Source organism: Kogia breviceps, chromosome 3, assembly GCF_026419965.1.
Source record: "Kogia breviceps isolate mKogBre1 chromosome 3, mKogBre1 haplotype 1, whole genome shotgun sequence".
In the NCBI taxonomy this organism is placed as follows: domain Eukaryota; kingdom Metazoa; phylum Chordata; class Mammalia; order Artiodactyla; family Physeteridae; genus Kogia; species Kogia breviceps.
This window is the reverse complement of record NC_081312.1, coordinates 94,168,939-94,182,125: the sequence shown is the minus strand read 5'-3', so window position 1 is coordinate 94,182,125 and position 13,187 is coordinate 94,168,939. Positions and strand designations below refer to the sequence as shown.

The window sequence follows — 13,187 nt, the reverse complement described above, 5'->3', positions numbered from 1 at the left end:
AAAATCTATAAATACATAGGTTCCCCATGTATTTATAGCTTTCAACCTATGAAGCTGCTTCAGACATGCTTCCTGGAGACTCTATATGTCACGTATTTTAAGATAATCTACACCAAATTTACTTCCTACTCTAAGACCATGAAATTTAGCATTTCCAGGACTGAATGGGGACTGGTATTATGAACTGCATGGCTAGAGGTCTTTTCTGTTAACTCCTTCTTGCCTTCTTTTTCCCTGCTATGAAAGAAAAGTAATAAAATCAGGTAAAAGGGAACCCCAGCCCCAAGCAACAGGTCACTCCATACCCCAGGACCAAAGTTCTTGCCATATAGTTACTGATGGAGGTTAGAAGTAACAGTGGCATCAAGGAGACAGTACTGCAGTGCCTTCTTGGGGCACCACTGGTACTCAGTACCCTTCCCCAAAAATTCAAGCTACTTTTCTCACTACAGATCAGACTTCATAATTTTAAAAGTTGTCTAGTTTCCCTTTGACCCTCATTTTTAAATGAGATCCCAATAAATAAATACAGCAATAAGAAAACTGTATCTAAGTCAACCATGTTCAATTTAGTACTTAACCACACAAAGAAAATGCATGCTCTATGTCTGTTCAAAGTGGAAAGCAATATAATTATTTGTTACTGTCCCTTGGCATCTTCTCATTTTTCTACAATGTCCACACATAGAAATTAGTACATCTGTAAACTATCCTTTACACTACATGTTAAACTTCATTCAAGGCAGGTAACAATTTTCAGATTAAAAATATGAATGCAAAAAACATATGTATATATATGTAGATGGCAATTTCTTGAAAATATTATTTCAAAAATAGTACTAAAATTCAAAATTCATAATCTTTTAAAAATTAGAGTTGTTTAATGTAATAGTGTTCTCTCAATAAACTTTTAATTCACTGTTTTTAAGTAATTTAGATGTTTAGTAGATTCTTTTTATCTTTATTATTTTTAAAACCAGAAATAAAACTATCTACTCTTCTTACCTAGGTCCCATATACCATTTTAAATGAGGGTATAAAGTGATTCTCTACATGAGAATTAACAGATATATCTACATGGACACCCAAGTAGATATGAAGCAATTTTATAAAAGGAAAAAGTTGAAAAAATTAAGTAAATTATACGACTTTCCTTCCAAAAAGTTCACAACATTTTAGGGATATCTTTATTAATTCTTTCAACATTCCTACATATTCAATAGGGACTGCATTAGCCTAGTTCATAGATGTTAATAATGGAAAAAATTAATCATCATAAATTACTTCTTAAAATTGTACTAATACAAAGACCTGGGAATAGAATTCAGGTCTCCGATTGATACAATTCTTGGACCAAAAAGATATCAATGAATCTTATACAGGTAACTGGACCTAACTCCTCCAACTCATAATTTATTATTTTATTATATTTTTAAGAGTGTTCTTGTCTTGATAGCTTTTGTTTCATTTTATATTTTACTTATTTTTAAAACTTATTTATTTATTTTTATTTTTGGCTGTGTTGGGTCTTCGTTGCTGCGTGCGGGCTTTCTCTACTTGCGGCGAGCAGGGGCTACTCTGTTGCGGTGCACAGGCTTCTCATTGTGGTGGCTTCTCCTGTTGTGGAGCATGGGCTCTAGGTGCATGGGCTTCAGTAGCTGCGGCACATGGGCTCAGTAGTTGTGCCTTGTGGGCTCTAGAGCACAGGCTCAGTAGTTGTGATGCACGGGCTTAGTTGCTCCACAGCATGTGGGATCTTCCCAGACCAGGGCTTCCCTGCATTGGCAGGTGGATTCTTAACCACTGTGCCACCAGGGAAGCCCCAACTCATAATTTAAAACCATTCTTGTCGCAGACATAGAGGATGGACTTGAGGACACGGGGAGGGGGAAGGGTAAGCTGGGACGAAGTGATAGAGTGGCATGGACTTACATACACTACCAAATGTAAAATAGATAGCTAGTGGGAAGCAGCTGCATAGCACAGGGAGACCAGCTCAGTGCTTTCTGACCACCTAGAGGAGTGGGATAGGGAGGGTGGGAGGGAGATGCAAGAGGCAGGAGATATGGGGATATATGTATATGTATAGCTGATTCACTTTGTTATAAAGCAGAAACTAACACACCATTGTAAAGCAATTATACTCCAATAAAGATGTTTTAAAAAAATAAACAAATAGGGCTTCCCTGGTGGCGCAGTGGTTGGGATTCTGCCTGCCGATGCAGGGGACACGGGTTTGTGCCCCGGTCCGGGAGGATCCCGCATGCCACGGAGCGGCTGGGCCCGTGAGCCATGGCCGCTGGGCCTGCGTGTCTGGAGCCTGTGCTCCGCAAAGGGAGAGGCCACAGCAGTGAGAGGCCCGCGTACCGCAAAAAAATAAATAAATAAATAAAACCATTCTTGTAATTACTGACACAAGTGCTTTTTAGAAAAGTTCCTTAAACTTCAATAGAAAGAATAAAATGCACTCCAAAGTTAAAATACACATGTGTGCACATACACACTGCCCACCATTTTAATCTCTCTCCATAATACCAACAAAAAGTTTAAAAATTTTAACACTTCACATACACTACTCAAAATACCAGTTTACCTCTCTTTTAATAATGGGATCAGGATGGTCTAAGCATTCAATTATTGTCATCTGGTGTTGAAGAGCCAGAGTGGGATCCTGTTGGATAACATAGGTAAGAGCCTTCAATCCTAGAAGCAAAGATTACATTATAGAAAGTGACATAAAACAAATACCCAACAAATTTCAAAAACTCTCTTGGTAATTTCCATCAAAAGAACCAATCATCTTACCTAAATATTTGAGATTTATTTTAGGTGACAAAACAAATTTTCCAATGCACTTGGCAGCCTTCTCAAGTAATTCCGATTTAGGATAAACAGAATAGACTGTATGTACACATTCAAACAGAATAGCTACAGAAATAAAATATTATAATGTCAGGGATCATATTAAGGCATAATAAAAGAATACATCTGTGTAGAACTCCTAACAAAACAATCTAACTGGAAGGTCAGTTTTAGTCAAAAATCTTACTTATGGAAATTTTTCAAAGATAAGAACTTTACTGTTTTCAGGCTTTATACAGTTGTTAGGATTACGTTACCACAGTACAATTTAAAGAGAATGATATATATATTAATAGATAAGAATGATATATTCAGTCATGCAACAAGTATTTTCTGAAACTCCTATGAGCCAGACATTGTTCTACTAGTATGGATACAGCAGTGACAAAAACCCCTGCCCTCAAGGAAATCACATTCTAACGGACACATAAGTAATATATTCATTGTTCCTATATAAATAGATACTTCCAGCACTCCTTGAATGCTTCAAAATAATTTATTCTTAGGCAGTTTCTACCACTTTTACACAGAAATTGTATATGTAGTTTATTTCAGTGTGGTTTATTTCAACATAATCATTTCAGGATGATCTAGCATTTATTTCAAAATAGGGCCACTACTCAAAAATCTTCAAACCACTTTTTAACAATTATCCTCCAAGGATACAGAAAATCTACTGAACATCTTAATAGTGTTCAAATTTGATTTTCTAGTCTCATCAAAGATCTGATAACTATAATAGATGATCAAAGTGGATACTAAAATTTTTTTCAAACTCTCTTAAAGAGCATAAGTCAAAGAGCTGGAGCTTTGCCATGGTAAAGAAGAATAATTTAGGCACCATTAATCCTGCATGTCCTATGGAATCACAGAATGAGAAGTGAGACACAGAATCAGCAGACTTAAAAACAGTTCTACTACATAGTTGAAGCATATCGTGTCTTTGATAGAATCACTCCTGCTCTTTTTCCAAAAGCTTAAAATACAACAATCAAACATCTGTGTACAGGATATAAGATAGATCCTGAATATTCAACTAACTATGTTTTACACTGCTAAGTTGTCTATCAACTCATATAAATTCCTGGTAAAAAGCTTTATATAAGTAAATACTTTCTAAAGAAGGAGAGAGAAAAGAAATTAGAAGGAAAAATGTTTAAGAAATAAACAACTCTTTAAGAAGGGAACTGACTTTAAAGGAAAACCTACAAAGTAAGTCAATTGAACCTAAAAAGATACTTTACTTTATATATCCAGATGTTATGCTGTAAAAAGACTTTACTCTGTGCTATGAAAAAAGTTGATTTTATGACTTCACGAAGTAAACAGAGAGAGCCTTATTCAACTAACTAATCAACTAAGGCAGGAGTAGGCAACACATCATTAAACACAGCCTTCAGCCTATCTTTGTAATCTGTGAACTAAGAATGATTTTTACATTTTTTGAGATGTAATAACATATAAAATTATTACTTTTAGGTATACAATTATATTTTTAAAGGTTTAAAATAAACAAAGGAGAATATATGACAAAAACCTGTATGACCTACACAAAACCTAAAATATTTACTATCTAGCCCCCTTTTCAGAAAATGTTTGCCAAACCCTGAACAAACGTGCTAGTCCTAAGTAAGATTAAAAATGATGATGTTCCATTTTCTATCACAACTGACATATTTTCCTTTATGGATTTCTACCATTTAGAGCTCTCCTATCAAGATGTTTTACCGACAACAAAAGCTTTTCATTACCCATCTAAAACCTAAACTTTTGGGCTTCCCTGGTGGCGCAGTGGTTGCGAGTCCGCCTGCTGATGCAGGGGACACGGGTTCGTGCCCCGGTCCGGGAAAAAAAACCTAAACTTTTATATTTAGATGCTCATAACATTTCTTGAAAAGCTAGTTTAGGTAAAATTAATAGTTCAAAAATTGTACTTATTAGTCAACCTAGGTATAAATGAGCTGAAATGAACTTAATAGGTTTTTAAAATTATTTTTAAATAATTTAGAGGCTAATAGGCTTTATTCTCCAACTCTACAAAAGTCTAAGTCCATAAATGAAAAAGCAATTACTCTGCTGTCTCCTCACTACAGTGGTTAAAAGAATACAGTAAGTCCCCTACATATGAACATTCAAGTTGCAAACTTTCAAAGATACGAACGTGCCCCTGTATGTCAGCAGTTGTACTGTACTACCGTACTTTTCAAGGTACTATACTGTAAGATTAAAAATGCTTTATTTTTGTGTTTGTTTTTTATGTATTATTTGTGTGAAAAGTGTTATAAACCTATTACAGTACAGTACTATATAGCCAACTGTGTTGGTTGACTACCTAGGTTAACTTTGTCAGACTTACGAACAAATTGGACTTAAAAACACGCTCTTGGAACGGAACTGGTTTGTACGTAGGGGACTTGCTGTAGAGGCTCTAAGGATTTCTAAAGGTAAAATGCATCATGGAGTTTTGTTTACTCTTCCAGAGGAAGCCAGGTCCTCATCAAAATACCATCAAGTAAAAAATTAACAAATTAAAAATTAATAACGTTCTAACATTTGTGACGCTGTGGTTTTATCACAGATATTTTGGGTAGGATTATGCACAAAATTTGAAGAAGTTCTACTGACACTGTATCCTTCAGACTGGACTTACTTTCATTTTAAATAAGTTAACTACTGTCACCACTCTGGCAGGGAGATGCGGATACCATGCAATGAGGGTGGCAGTTCAGATTCTCCACTCTGCCTCCTTTAACACTTCGAGAGGCAGGGGATGCTGGTTCCTTCTGGATGGGGGATGGAAGTACCCTGCCTGGAAGAGGGAGGGGGCAACCTGTTACTGCTCCCTATACGACCTGCATTGAGATTAAAGGGGTGGCCCTGGTATACGTGACCAGTTTAAAAGCCCTATCTCGTCACTAGGCTTCTTCTAACACCACCTCAGGAAAGATGGGAGGCGTACCTCATTATTCCCTACTCCTGGATAATGTGAAATCCAGGCTTCCCACATCATCTCCACTGGCAATGCCAGGGAGGGTCCCCCTTAACATCTGGCAGGGATGAAACTGCAGCTGCCCCTCTTGGTCTTCACCACTAGTCCCATGGGAGGGTTGGGGCACCTCATTATATCTGGTGAGGGTGGAAATCTTGACTCTCCATTCAGCCTCTGCCGCTGTGGGTGGTCCACAGTTTTTTCTGTGTGATGCTTGACCGTAATAGAAGAGCTATTGTCTAGAAGTTTTCTATCTTGCTAGTCTGCCCTTTTTCCCTTAGTCCTTTGGCTAGAGAGCAGGCTTTTTTCAGGGCATTTTCAGACTGCTGGCTCTTCAGTACCCAGTCTGGGGTATATGAGGCAAAAAGAAAGCCCAGGGTACTCACCTTGGTGTTGTTCCTTGCATGCAAAGGTCCCTAACCAGTCTACCTTCATTTATCCACCTTTCAGAGTCTTATATGTTTATTTTACATATAATGTCCAGAGTTTTTTGGTGTACTTAGTGGGAAAAGTACTTCAATCTACTTTTGATGGTTCTATCCCTTATAATCCATTTTATGTAATTCTCCCAATTTACCAAATACTTTACTAAAACTGTCTTTCTCATCTTATCAGTACCCTACCCAAATCTATTCCATACCTCCAGATTTATACAGTATAAAGTTCCTTTGGCTGCCATGGGAGGACCTCCACAATATGGGCTTCCCACTGCTTCCACTATGAACTGTCCAAACAAGCTGGCAAGTCACTGTTCTCTGAAATTGTTTTAAACACCCCCACTTCTGCACCTTCTCTCATGTTCCCTCTGCCTTAGAACCACTTTCAACCTCCCTTCTGGCTATCTTAATCCTATCTTTCAAGGTCCTATTACATCAATAAATCTTTATGTGCCCTGAAGCCCAGAGTGATCTTTATCACCTTGGGATTCCTATAATATTTATTGACTTTATCTCCCCTTTGCATTCTGCCTTATACTGGTATTATGCTTTCATAAATAACTTATCTTCTCCATTACCCTGTAAATTCCTTGAAGGCAAAGATTATATTTAATACTTCTTCATATCCTTTACATCACTTTATGCAATGCCTGGCACATAGTAGATAATAAATGCCTCTGATGTGATTTATTTCTTGATTTGACACTAAGGTAAGTTACAATAATGAAACTTTCATAAAAATACAGTTTAGAAAATATTAAGACTGAAACCCAATAAGATAACTAATAAAAGTAAAATAACTTTCTCTTCTTTTAATTCAATTAAAACATATTACTCACTGATTAATCCAGTGCCAGATACTGGGATATGCCGGCCAATAAGAGGGACACAGTCCCTGCCCTTATGAAGTTTATAATTTAAAATTCACATTTTTAAGTAATAAGATATTTATATTAGGTTTACTAGAGAACACTCTACCATTGATAAAGTCACTGTAAGCTATAAACTGTATCAGTACAAATATGGGGGGAAATGTAGAACAAACAGAAGATAAATACAGGAAAAAAGAGAAACAATAGAAACTATAAGTTTCTCTGGCAAGGTGAAACACTGGACTGACAGACTACAAAGAAATAAATTGTTGGCATTGGTCCCAGCAATCTTAATAAAAGAAGGATGTCCTAATGGAGAACATTAAAAAATATTTCCTCAGGTGTACAGTATTCTCTAAATCGAAATTAGTAACAGTGGTTATCTTCAGGAGGGGGTACTGGGTGGTGGGTAATAAGGGTCAAAGGGACAATTACTGTTCACTGTATACCCTTTTGTACCTTTTGAATTTTAAACCATGTGCATATATTACCTATTCAAAAAAATTTTTAATTAAAGCTGAAATGTCAATTACTGAAAGAAAAAAAAACTTTCTGCAAGGAAAAAAAGCAGACAATTGATTTTAAACAGAATTCCTTGAGAGCCTATCAAACCCTTATCCTAGACCATGATTACATCTCAAGCAAAACTTTTTAATTTACTTTAGCTGCCTCCAAAGATTCTGCACTACTCTGGATACACTGACAGCTCCTAGCCAAACCACCTGCCTCAATACTGATCATCCTTATCTCTGGCACCTCATTCTTCTCATTACATAGCAGGATCCTAGATGATGTCAACTATTCATTATACTATACACTTATAAGGGCAGGGCCTGTGTCTACCTTATTCTTCCCTTAAGCTCCCACACTTAGCATGGAGGAATATGTTAAGTCAATCAACTCTTTCCTCAATCTGTACCTAGTTTACAAATAAATTTATAAATTAAATTTGTTTTGTAGGCATTCAATAAATAGTAGCTGAACAAATGAATACACCACACTTATTACCTTAATTACCATTTATACATGCAAAACATAAATCTATCCTTCAAAATTTACTATCCCAATTCACTACCATGTGCATTATTTTTTCCATACTAGTCTTATACATACAATCCTTTCTTTTTATTCCTACTGCATTTTTGTCAAGCACTTTTATTACAGTTAAACTTGTTTAATTTCTGCCCTCTAGTCTACTCTGCATTTCTACAACCATTGTTCTTAAAGATCCACAGTTTACCATTGTCTGAAAGAACAAGTAATGCTCTCCATCCCCTACTTCATGGTATTTTACCAGATTAAGAAATGACTACTCATTTGAGTTATATCTCCCAATACCTCTTCTACTTCCCTTCTCCATACCAGGTGAGATTCAAACTGTTTTACTTCTATCCTTTAAATATCTCCAAATATCCTAATTTCTTCAACGAGCTTTTTCAGGCTGATCAATAAAGAACTAAGATTTCTCTCTGGCTATTATGACTGGAAGTTTTTTTGGTTACTTTTCTCAGTTCTCCTCCCTCCTCCCCCATTTTACTCTTGTCTCTTATCACTAAATTACTTTGTAAAATTGTATTTAACATAAATAGCTATTGTCTCTTCATTAAAAAGTACAGTATTCCACATCTATATATTTTTATCTATATCGTACTCATCCTTCAGTTATCTTCTTAAATATCACTTTTTCAGAAAAGCCTTCCTTGTTCTCCCTCTCATCTAAGACTAGCTGCTGTAGTCTCCAGAGTACCTTGTAAATTCACTTTTGTAACATTTCTAGTACCTGTCCCTTTCCATCTATCTAGGCTGTGAGCTCAACGATAATATTATTTTATTCACGACTGTATTCCAAGCATCTTTCACAGCGTCTGATAAATAACAAAAACTTAAGAAATATTTGGTGACTAGCTGACTGATTCTATCATTTAAGAACTGTCTTAAGTATGGAATGGACCTACTAGGTTATCTTCACAGTCAATTAGATGCTTGATGGACATTTTCAATACAGAGACAATTTCTCTTTAAAAATAAAGACTTAAAAAGAGAGACAATTATAATAGTCAATTTAGGTCAACATTTAAACAATGGCGTAATCTCAAATTATTTCTATTAGTTATTCAGTGCTTCCAGTGAAAAATAATAATCCCAAAACCTTAAAAATTAACATTTAAAATTCTATTGAAATTTATAATATTCTAACACAGATTTAGCTATAATACTGAAAACATTATTAGTCATTAGAGCAGCATTTACATACGTTACCTACCATATGTGACATTGTGATTTAACTCAGCTCTTCGTAAGGATTCATCGAGAACATCATACATTAATTCACTTGTCCTGTTTAAAAGATATTTTATTTGCAGTAGAATTATAGTATTATAACCCAATAAAACATAGTTTTTCAAACTTCTCTCTCTTTAAAACTGAGGATCTACAGAAAAGAAGTGAAAGAAATTCATTTTATGAATTGGGAATTTCACTTCTTAAAGATTCCATTTGTTCTTTTTCATGAGTTTTAACTTCCTGCTTTATCAAAGCTGACTAGTCAATAAAGAGATAAGTCAATCAACTCTTTCCTCAATCTGTACCTACTTTACAAATAAAGTTTTTGTTTGGTTGAACATGCTATCTTTTATCATTTTCTTCTTAATATAATATTTCTACCTGTTTAAGGTTACTACACTAATACTTCACATAACCAAATTATTCCAGACAGTATATTATCTGTATTTCAAACACTTAGTTTTCAAAAAATATTCAAATACTAATCTTTCTTTGAGCAGTACCAGGTTCATGAGAAAGAAAATTTTAACTTTCATTTATGTTAAATATAAAGAAATTATATTTTGTGGAATTAACAGATTAATACCATTCCTATGTCTTTATGGTCACTGATTACAGTTATAGTTACTGAGTTGAGGGAGATACTATACAAAAATGCAGTGTTTTATAGAGCCCTAGCACTCTGCCACCAAGCCTTTTCTCCAAGGAAAAGTCCTCTCCAAGAGACCAATGTGAAAACTATGGCTTCTCAGCTGATATTTTTGTATGTTTTGTAAACTCAAAAAGCACTAATAGAAAAAAGCACCATCAACACAGAATACCCAGGGACTTCCCTGGCAGTCCAGTGGTTAAGACTCCACACTTCCAATGCAGGGGGCACTGGTTCAATCCCTGGTCGGGGAACTAAGACCCCATAGGTCACGTGGCATAGCCAACAAAAAAAGTAACCAAAAAAAAAAAAAAACCCAACCCATAGAATACACAGTTGTTTCTTGCAGAGAAACTACACTATAAAACAAAAAGATGAAAATAATCGGGGGCTATATAAATTACATATCATGTATGTTACAACCTTCTCAGAAAATATCTTTTCTTTTCAAATATACAGCTGTAAAACTCAATATGAAATGCATGTACTTCTATTGCATCTTAACTAAAGTATAAATATCCAGTGGAAATCCAGAACCATATCCTAAAATTCCTCATTTTATTATGTAAGCATTTCTTCCACAGACAACAACCATATAGCAGACATCCTTCCCTCCCCAAATTTGGTAATACTACACGTAGATAATGGTATAGTTGCCCAGTTTTAAAAGTCCGGGGCTTCCCTGGTGGCACAGTGGTTGAGAGTCTGCCTGCCAATGCAGGGGACACGGGTTCGTGCCCCGGTCTGGGAAGATCCCACATGCCGCGGAGCGGCTGGGTCCGTGAGCCATGGCCGCTGAGACTGCATGTCCAGAGCCTGTGCTCCGCAACGGGAGAAGCCACAACAGTGAGAGGCCCCGTGTACCGCAAAAAAAAAAAAAAAAAAAAAAAAAAAAAGCCAGTGTCCAGCGTAAGAGTCATAATTAACCACATGAAATGTGGAAACATTTGCAGACATGATTGAGCTAAATGTTAATAAGCTAAGAAGCAGAATGCTATAAAACACAAGAAAATATTCAAACAATATATATAAAAGACCATAAATATGAGATTTTTCCAGTAAGTTAATTCTTTCAATTAAATACATTAGAATCTTGTTTTAACATTTTTACTTTACCACATTGAGCTAATCATAACTTAAGAAATATACGTTAACATAAAATCTTATTAGAGTTGGAACAACAAAGGAGGGAACGAACATTCTAATGTTCCATAACATTGTAAGAGAGTTCTACTCTTTATTCATTTAATTAAGCCTAATTTCTATTCAACTGAGCTCTCTGAACTCTATTCAACATACTCATCTTTGTACATATACTTCAAATTCGTCCATGAAGGAAAGAAGGAAGAAAATGAGTTAATGAATTTAGTAAATTCACTAAATGCCTCCAAAGTTACTTCCTGACAACATAAGATGGCATTAAATCCTTTCGGACCAGCGAGGTCTGAATGCATTACTATGAAATTCATGGTTTTAAAACAGAATTCTAGTGAACTCCAACTAGAGCTCCACAATATGACAAACATTTCCAATGTGTGTGTCTGCTCCATCAACTCCAGGTTTTCACCATAGGTTTCAATCAAGGTTGAGATTCATAAACATAGAAAAAAGTAAAATAACAACACCAAGAGTGATACAGCCCAGTTAGCGCTAATCAGGAGCTCACCAAAGATGGATGCTGACATGATGCTGAGGAGACATTACCAGGAGCAATAATAGCCTAGAGGACAATCCCTTAGTGAAGTGAGACTAAAGAATTAGCATATAGGAGTTCCCTGGTGGCACAATGGTTAAGAATCCGCCTGCCAATGCTGGGGAGACGGTTCTATCCCTGGTCCGAGAAGATCCCACATGCCACAGAGCAACTAAGCCCATGTGCCGCAACTACTGAGCCCGTGGGCCCTAGAGCCCATGCTCCACAAGAGAAGCCACTGCAATGAGAAGCCCGTGCAACGCAATGAAGAGTAGCCCCCACTCGTGGCAGCTAGAGAAAAGCCCCCACACAGCAACAAAGACCCAATGCAGCCAAAAATAAATAAATTTTTTTAAAAAAAGGATTAGCATATAAGTGTACCGTACTGTATAAAACAGAACCACATCTCTAAAGTCAGAACCTGATTAATAATATTTTCTCAAGACAGAAACACATCAGGGGCTCAAGACATAGTCCTTGCTCTCAAGGGGACCAAATCTAGTTGCTCTTGAACAGTTTTTTAAAAAATTCTTTAATAAAAATAACAGGTGTGCACACACAGAGAGAGAAAGAATGATAAAGATAAAGCAAATACAAATAATTGATGAACACAGGTAGAGAGAGAGCTCCCTGTACTATTCTTGGAATTTTTCTGTAAGCTTGAAAAACTATAGCAAAATTAAAAGTTACAAAAATATATGTAACTGGAAAGGCACCCATAAAATTACTGCCTAAAAGACTAATTCAAACAAATGAATTGTTTCAATTAGAGCAACAGGGTAAGCAAACTATAGTATGCAGGCCTAATCTGTCCAGATGCCTGTTTTTGTATTGGCTACAGGCTAAGAATGGTTTTTACATTTTTAAGTGGTTGAAAAAAAATCAAAAGAATAGTATTTCATGACACAAAAAGATTATATGAAATTCAAGTTTTAGGGCTTCCCTGGTGGCGCAGTGGTTGAGAATCCGCCTGCCGATGCAGGGGACACGGGTTCATGCCCTGGTCCCGGAAGATCCCACATGCCACGGAGCGGCTGGGCCCGTGAGCCATGGCCACTGAGCCTGCGCATCCAGAGTCTCTGCTCCGCAACAGGAGAAGCCACAACAGTGAGAGGCCCGTGTACCGCAAAAAAAAAAAAAAGAAGAAGAAATTCAAGTTTTAATGTCCTTAAAGAGTTTTTTTGGAACATAGCTGTGCTCATTCATTTACATATTACCTATGGATGCTTTTGAGCTGTATACAACAGCAGAATTAAATGACTGCAATAGACAACATATAGCCCACAAAGCCTAAAATATTTATCTGGCCCTTTATAAAAAAGTTTCCCAAGCCCCAAACTAGAATGGTTAAGAAAGTTTCACGGAACATATGGAGCTTCAAAGGTATCTTGCACTGTGAGTA

General features: G+C 36.3%; 1 protein-coding gene across 7 annotated transcripts in view; it reads right to left on the bottom strand.

Annotated features, from left to right (window-relative positions):
* Positions 1-13,187, bottom strand: part of AP4E1 (adaptor related protein complex 4 subunit epsilon 1) — a 94,455-nt gene that overhangs the window by 64,684 nt on the left and 16,584 nt on the right. For all 7 annotated transcript variants that reach the window (XM_067029243.1, XM_067029244.1, XM_059057886.2 and 4 more), the window contains 3 exons: positions 9,424-9,497; positions 2,806-2,928; positions 2,594-2,703 (listed from right to left, as the gene is read on the bottom strand). In XM_067029243.1, the coding sequence (XP_066885344.1) occupies positions 2,594-2,703; positions 2,806-2,928; positions 9,424-9,497 (307 nt within the window). The remainder of the gene's footprint in view (positions 1-2,593; positions 2,704-2,805; positions 2,929-9,423; positions 9,498-13,187) is intronic.